Source organism: Solanum stenotomum, chromosome 4, assembly GCF_019186545.1.
Source record: "Solanum stenotomum isolate F172 chromosome 4, ASM1918654v1, whole genome shotgun sequence".
NCBI lineage: Eukaryota > Viridiplantae > Streptophyta > Magnoliopsida > Solanales > Solanaceae > Solanum > Solanum stenotomum.
The window spans coordinates 19,160,675-19,169,142 of record NC_064285.1 but is presented as its reverse complement, the minus strand read 5'-3'; the positions used below and the strand labels follow the sequence as shown (position 1 = coordinate 19,169,142).

The 8,468-nt window shown below is 34.0% G+C and overlaps 1 protein-coding gene across 1 annotated transcript; it reads left to right on the top strand.

The window, feature by feature from the left end:
• The first annotated feature begins 2,528 nt into the window (after positions 1-2,528).
• On the top strand, positions 2,529-8,120 carry LOC125861851 (single-stranded DNA-binding protein, mitochondrial). The gene is made up of 4 exons (XM_049541741.1): positions 2,529-2,901; positions 5,619-5,845; positions 6,399-6,499; positions 7,870-8,120. Exons 1-4 carry the CDS (start codon positions 2,623-2,625, stop codon positions 7,950-7,952), a joined length of 690 nt encoding a protein of 229 aa, XP_049397698.1. The 5' UTR covers positions 2,529-2,622; the 3' UTR covers positions 7,953-8,120.
• Positions 8,121-8,468: the final 348 nt, after the last annotated feature.

Below are 8,468 nucleotides of genomic sequence, written 5' to 3'. Positions count from 1 at the left end.
CCCTAGAATATAGGATACTACTAACAAACTAAATTGACCAGATCACACTTTGAATTAGTATTCAATAAAGTCAATACCGCATAGTAAAAATTTCTCTAGTATTACCAATATACCTTTTATTTTATTTATCTTTTATACTTGTCATAACACCTCACTGCTATTCAAAAATGGAAGTCCATTTTTATCATTCTTAGATTATACTAAATCTCGTGATTTTCTTATTTTGCACTTCATGCAGTTTACAATGAATCATCCATTCAAGAATATTAAAATGAAGATAACTTGATATATACCTGGAGAATAAACTTCTTTGAGATAACCGGATTAAGCAATTATGTAGACAAAAATACTTACTCAAGTATAGCACATGTTCATCACCAACAATCATCAAAATGCACCTTCTAGTTGTCCATTCGAAAGATACAATGGTAATGATTCATTCTTGAACCTTTTCCAACATAGGAAGAAAAATAAATTTAAATTAATGGTGATGATGAAAATAAAATAAGAGACTCGTGCTAATAACGTATTATAAAATTAAGCTCATAGCAATATAATTATAAAGAAAAAAAAAAGACAAGATAAGTAGATGGAGGAGAGAACTTTTCTTCTACTCAAGTGTATCTTACAATGGTGAATGATATCTCTATTTTTAGGTTGAGAAATCAATCAAAAGGTCACCATGTTGAATGCTAAATTAGTAGATACATTGTTATCCCAAAAAGATTCATATCACCTAAGAAATATACATACATGATAAGTATAAGTTCATGAATAAACTCGTGGACAATCCACTTAGTTCAACATATTTACAACAAAAAAAAGATTTTTTTTATAAGCTTTGTTTTAAAATAAAATATCTGGTTCTACCAATTTTTAGAGGCAAATTGTTATACGCACAGGCGAACATAAAGTAAAATATTAGAAATTAAATAAGAGGATATTGAAGTTGAGAGTTAGTTTTTTTTTTTTTAAATAGAAGCTAAGAATTGAAAACAAGAAAGAGATAATGTAACGACTCAGAAAATGATAGAGTGAAACTAGAGCCTCACATGTGAGTTTGGAGTCGAGAACTTAATGAAATGATTATATTTGAATTTGAATCAAAAGTTCTTAAAAATGTGCTTCGGAAGTTACCGGAAACTTGTTTAGCTGTATATTAAAAGATCCGTTTTGTTTTTCGAAAATACGACTTTATATTCTTGTTTAGGGGGTCAAATTGAGTGGGAGATAGGTCTAACCCAAATTTTAGAACAACCGTATCAAAATCCGAAATTTCCAAGTGNAATAAAATAAGAGACTCGTGCTAATAACGTATTATAAAATTAAGCTCATAGCAATATAATTATAAAGAAAAAAAAAAGACAAGATAAGTAGATGGAGGAGAGAACTTTTCTTCTACTCAAGTGTATCTTACAATGGTGAATGATATCTCTATTTTTAGGTTGAGAAATCAATCAAAAGGTCACCATGTTGAATGCTAAATTAGTAGATACATTGTTATCCCAAAAAGATTCATATCACCTAAGAAATATACATACATGATAAGTATAAGTTCATGAATAAACTCGTGGACAATCCACTTAGTTCAACATATTTACAACAAAAAAAAGATTTTTTTTATAAGCTTTGTTTTAAAATAAAATATCTGGTTCTACCAATTTTTAGAGGCAAATTGTTATACGCACAGGCGAACATAAAGTAAAATATTAGAAATTAAATAAGAGGATATTGAAGTTGAGAGTTAGTTTTTTTTTAAATAGAAGCTAAGAATTGAAAACAAGAAAGAGATAAAGTGAATTGAAGATTCAACGAAGTATCAATTTCGGTAACTAAATTTTAGCGAAAAATTTATACCAACTGGGGTTATGAATTGAAAAGTTTGATTGGTTGTTGAAAATATATTGTCGGATAAAATACAAATCAATATTATGAGTAATAAAAGTCAGATATAAAACACATAATTTTACATTTACAGATTCTGACATATGAAATGTGGAGAAGAGAATAGAATTTGATTGTTTTATCTGAATTTTCAAGCATTGTATAATCTCTCGAAAATTTATCCAACAATGAGTTAGAGGAGAATATTTCATTTTTATTGAAGATTCGTTGGAAGCTTAATGTGAGGGATCCAACATAATTATGCTAATCTTGTTTTCCATGTCATCAACTTTGTGGGGGTGGAGGGTTTTATTTCACCTGATAAAAAACGACACATAATAAATAATTTTTTTATAAATAAAATAAGAGAAAAATTGTTAGTTTTAAGGATATAAAGAAGCAAAAAATTATCAGAGGGTTATTCTTAACAAAATAGATGAAATGAAGAGTATTTTTAGATCTTTTCTTATAGTTCAAGAATATTATTCTCTTTTTTCCATTTATAATATGTCAAAATTAAATATTTTATGCAATGTAATAAAATAATGTAAATGAAGTAAAATATAATTTTGGATTGAAGATGTTTAAGCAGAGGATAAAGTAGTCAAAACATGTTCATAATTTTCACTAAGCTACTCATTTTTCCCAAATTGTTCCCACCAAACGGCATCCAAGGGTTTAAGTTAGGGCTCATAAAATTTACATTTCTGGAGAAAATTAACATTCAAAAGAATATCAATGGCGTCTTCACTATCGAGAAAGTTCTTACGCACGATACTGACAAACCCTAGCTCCATAAAAGCTTCGCAGCTGTCTTCACTGTCTTTTTGCACAAAAATCTCTTCAGCCACAGACGATTTCTCCTCTCCGGATTCGGACCACACTGAATTGGGGCCTGCTTCGGACTCCGAACCAGAATCAACTGGTTTTTCATCACCTTCAGCTTCTGAGATGAAGCAAGAACGCAAATACATTGAACGTGCACTCGAGAATGGCTTGGACGTTGGTATTTACAAGGTGAATTTTGATAAATAGAGATAGATATGCAAACCTTGTGTATCCATTTGTCGCAATTAACAGATTGAGAAATTGGTTTTGTATGTTAGGTATTCATTTGAAAGTTATACTAACTGTTTGCATATATGAAATTGTGTTTTTATTTGTTCATGGTCAAAAAATGAAATAGTGTGTTTTTGTTTGTTGATGATGTGAATAGCGGGTTTATGCATATACATATTGGGCGTTTAAATGCATGTTTAGTGCTGATAGTTTACTTGACACTTGCTTGGATGTAGGTATTTACACGGTAAATTATAGCAAATGGAGACGAGTTTACACTGCTTGTGGTGCATCTGTTTGTTGTAAGTAATGTATAAAGAAATTACTTTCAATAACACGTGTTATTCGACAGGATTCTATCCATTTACATGAATGAACTTGTGTGTCTCCATGACTAGGAGGGATAGCTTAGTTGAAAGGACCCTCCACCTCCAATGATGAGATTGGGTGTTTGAGTCATTGAGATACCAAGAGTCTATTGGGAAAAGACTGTTAGCCATTGGGATAGGTGTTTGGGTGGTATTTACCAATATGTGGCTCTGTATGTAATGATATATGAACGAGCCAATAGTTGGTATGCATGCACATAATGGGGTTTAAGTATGTAATTTTTCTTTGTCCACTCGGGAATTGATTAGGAGTAGGTATTACTAGGTGAATTGTGATAAATGAAGCTAGATTGTGAACCTTGTTCATCTATTATTTGGAATTTGGAGAAAGCATATGATAGATTACCAAGAAAGGTCCTTTGCGTGGGTATTGAAGAAGAGAAAAATTTATATTGAATTTGTAAGTGTCATAAAGGATATGTACGAAGGATTCATCACTTGCCTTAGAACAGTAGTAGGAGATATAAAGGAGTTCTCCATCATCGTGGACTTACTCCAGGGATTGACATTGAGTCGTACTTGTTTACCCTGTTTATGGATGAGCGAACCGACACAATACAACTTGATTTCGCATAATGTATGTTATTTGATGACCAAATCGTTCTAATTAACGAAATCAATGAGGGAGTTAACCAAAAGTTTAAACTATGGAGAAAATAAGGGTGTGAGGATATGTAGGAAGACTGGATATATTCACGACAAGTTAAGTCAGGATAAGAAGTTAAGAACAGTGAAGTTGAGGTGAGATAAGGCAGGATCTTGGTGTCTCAATGCATAGAAATCAGATATCTAGACTCACTATATATTAGGAAAATGGAATGATAGATGAAGATAAATATGACGCATAGAATCAAAATCTGATGATTGAAATGGAGAAGTACTGCTAAGAGTGTTGTTAGAATGTCGTGATAAAATGATGCCTACCAAAGTAACATGTAAGTTCTATAGATCGGTTATGAGACCAACAATATTATATGGAAGTGACTGTTGGGCATTAAAGTCCTCCACGTCTACAATATGAGTCTCGCAAAGATGCAAATACTAAGATGTAAATTTGCTCATACAAGATTAGACAAGATTAAAAATGACAACGTTTGACAGAAGGTGCAAGTAGCACACATTGAGGATAAAATAAGAAAAGGTCTATTGGGATGGTTTGGTCATGTCCTGCGTTGATCTCCAAATGCAGCAATTCGTAGGCGTGAAACCATGGTGAGTGAATGTGTTAAAAGGCCGAGGCAGAATTAAAATCACATGGAAGGAGTTATCTCGTAATACTGCAATTTCTTAGTACCATGCAAACTTAGCGAAAGATAGGTACAATGAAAAGGATTTATATAGGTGATATGCCCCTGGGCCTTGGTCTAGTGGTAAAATGTAATTCGTTATCTGTGGGTTCGGCGCACGTCAGGGGTTCGAATGTTACTGCAGACAAAAGCTTGGCATTTAAGTTGAGGGGTAGAGGGGTGGGTCTATTATCTACCGAGTTTTGGACTGTGAGCCACTGGCCCTCAGGGATGTCTCAATTATTAAAGAAATAAAAAAGGATCTATATAGGTGTTATATGTTTTAGTCATTTCAGTATATTTACTTTAGGTCCTGTGCTTTCTTTGAGTCTATTAGCCCTTTCAGAGATGCTTATTTTAGTAAAAAATGTAAACTCATATCACTCTTTATTTGTTATTCTTTTGGTTCTTTTATTTTTATTCTACATAATGTCGGTATAATATGAATTTAAATGGAGAATCATGGTTGTGAGGATTCATATAGCTAATCATGGTTGTTGGCATTTAATAGATTAAGACACTGTTTTGCATGTTACAATTCACAAATATATGATCCTCACAGTTCATAGTAGTTTGTGTGTCTGTATTTTATAATATGTAAATGCACCAATAGAGTTCATGCATATATACATTGTAAATCTTTTGGTGATTGAGTGGGGATTTGTTGTTATTTTTTTGCTTTTGGCATTTTAGCGGAATTATTTAGTATTGAAACAAAATGGATCTGAATAGAGAAGATTGGATATATAAGATTCATCTAGTGTACCCCTAGCTGAAATTGGGATTAGGGAATGGTTGATTGATTGATTGAGTTGTTTTTGAATTAGCAGTGTGAAAATTATGGTCTTTCCAGTATTTAAAGAGAAATTGGTATAGCTGCAATACCTACTTTCTATCCCACTAAACGAAGAAATATAGAAGACGCAACAATCATAGTCATAATTATATTAACTCCACAAATATACGTTGGTTTGATGTTTTTATGTGGAATCGGGGACAGGCAATCATGGTTGGTCAAGTTGGCCAGATACCTATACAAAAGAGGTTGAAAAGTGGGAGGACAGTGACTCTGCTATCCCTTGGAACAGGTGGAATTCGGAACAACAGGAGGCCGTTTGATAATGAAGAGCCAGGAGAATATGCCAATAGGTGTGCGGTTCAGTGGCACAGAGTCTCAGTCTATCCAGAGAGGTTGGGGGAAATGGCCGTGAAGAGTATTGTTCCTGGGTATGCTTCCGGTTTCCTCCATCTCGTTACTGTTTAAGTTAAATTTGGTCTTATGCCATTCATTTATGCCTGTGATTTCCTGTGTTGGCTAATGCTTATCATTGTTTACTTAAAAAATTCAACCTGACGAAGGTTGTGTTAATCTAGCCGCTTTTAATTTTATTTGTTGTGAAGTCAATATAATAGCCTGCTTGAAGGTTAGGCCTTTAATGAGTTGCAATAAAAAAATTGGCTTATTCGCTGCTCTCGCTTTTCCCTAAATCATAAGAATCCCAAAAGAAAATTTCAGTACATCCCTAAAAGAATAGTTCAGTGTTATACAACACAATCTTTTTAAAAAATATATAACTAATTGCTAATTTTTCAGCCAAATTTGAGGGCCATTTTCCTCCCAGGAAGGGAAAAGCGATTGAATTTGGCTATCTGGTGAAAACTTGTTGTGCATTTTTAACTGAATGCTTACTTTCTGTTGATCTGCATTTTCATACTTTTGCTCATCTCCTTTCAAATGATCTAACCTTCTGATAATTGTTTGATGCACTGCAAATTGTAGTTCAATCTTGTATGTGGAGGGTAATCTTGAAACAAAAATCTTCACTGATCCTATCACTGGTCTCGTACGGCGCATACGAGAGATTGCTATACGAAAAAATGGTAATTTGCTACTTTGTTTTTTCTACTTCTTCAGCGAAGTTTAGTTGCTTCTTCACTTTTGTGCATATAGTTTTAATTTTGGCATAATGCATAAATTGCCCTTTAACTTGGCCTCATTCACATTTATGCCCTCCGTCTTTGGGTGTGCACAAGTAGGCACTTAAACTTGTGTAAAGTTGAACAAGTAGACACATGGATCCTACGTGGCATAACACACGTAGGACCACGTAGGACGGAAATTGTCATGTAGAATGCCACGCAAGACGTGTGTGTTTATTTGTTCAACTTTATACAAGTTTAAGTGTCTACTTGTGGGCACTCAAAGTTGGAGGGCATAAATGTGAGTTGAAAAGTCAAGTTAAAGGGCATATTTATGTATTATGCCTTCAATTTCTAAATCTATTTCTGCATCATGCTTATTTTCTACTTCACTACAGTTAGTTTCTCTTGCATCTTCCTGCATGTAGTTTTTAAACTAAGTTGCAGTCTCTTCACTTTTAATTCTGCACTCGCGTTGGATTCTCCAGAAATACACTACTTTTGGAGAATCCAACACACCCATTAACATTTTTGAAGCGTACAAGCAACATAGGTTTTAAATTCTGTTTTCTATTTCAGCCCTATGCATAGCTTTTAGTTTGTTTTCTCTAGTATGCCATCAAAAACGAGTCTTGTGCTTTCTTTGTCTATATATGTGTTTAGCCTTGACTAGAAATTGTATACTCTCTTTGGTCATACTAGGTTGGAAATATACATATATTCTAGTGTCTAGGTTACCGTGCTTGTGTGACCCTCTGAGCAACTGCTTCTTTTGAAGGCTGGGTTGGTTGCTGCAGTAACCTTTCAAAGTCAGCAAATTGCATTATGAGTTGATCTCTTTTTTCCATCTTCTATCATAGCAACCCTTTTAGTTGAACTTTGAAGATGACCTGTAGAACTCAAGTTTATGTGCTTCAGGTGAAAAGTACCCAGGTGCTATACTTGAATTAAAAGCCAATTTTGAAGAGCTTCAAAGCAAACAATAGATGCATCTTGCACTGGATTCTGAAACCACCTAGAATTCATTGATATGCAAGTAAAAAATAAGTTGTGTCTTGATAAATAAGGAATAGTTTCTGAAATCTCATGGTACCCGCTAATGGAGGCACCAACTCTATGATCAGAGCATGTGTGCTATCATTTTAACTGGAGAAAGTTTTTCGTTCTAAAGCATGGGTGGTATGATATTCTAGCTCATTTGTACTTGTAATCTTGTGGCTTATTAATACCTGTAGTGATGCATGATGAGCAATAGGTACAGGAAGATTACAAAGTTGTTTATTGTCCATCAAGAAGAACCTTTATGAATCCTAATTCCCCGGGCATTGCAGGTCGTCTGGTTTTCCTTGGGAATGGAGGGAATGAAGGCCCACAGCAATCACAAGCAGAAATCAAAGGGGTTGGTTATTACTAAGAGTGGGACGGGCAGGCTTGCAATGACAGCAACTGAATCTTAACGTCGATGTATTGTTGTCGAGTTGTCTTTATCATTTTCCTCACATTAATCCTAGGAGTGGTTGTATTCTGATAATTTGTCACCTGTCCTACTGGTTAAGTTATTCATATAAGCTTTGAACTGTTACGCACCCCGTTGTCTCTTCCAGTGACGACTCAGTTCTTTTCGAGCATCTGGTGACTGTGGTTTTGCTTTTTGGAGGGCATCTTACAAGAGAGCTACTGATGCCTACGATAGTGTTGTCTCTTTCTCCAAGTTGAGATGGCCATCGAAAATAAGTCAGCAACATTTTATTTGTATTATGATATCGCATCGATAAAAATAAAACTCATTAAGATTCACCAAAAAATAGCCTTCGTGTAGTAGGATCTGTCATAGATCATGGTAAAAGCAATTCACTTATAAATTTATAAATCGAATCAAATTAATGAAGTTGGATTTTTCAATCTCGGATTGTTTTTTGGATTTCCTTGT

What these genes read in the sequence shown, in the direction of transcription:
- LOC125861851 (XM_049541741.1), top strand. Translation starts at nt 2,623, where the DNA reads ATGGCGTCTTCACTATCGAGAAAGTTCTTACGCACGATACTGACAAAC. An exon ending in TGGACGTTGGTATTTACAAG is followed by an intron (nt 2,902 to 5,618) that starts GTGAATTTTGAT and finishes AATCGGGGACAG; the next exon opens with GCAATCATGGTTGGTCAAGT. An exon ending in GTGAAGAGTATTGTTCCTGG is followed by an intron (nt 5,846 to 6,398) that starts GTATGCTTCCGG and finishes TGCAAATTGTAG; the next exon opens with TTCAATCTTGTATGTGGAGG.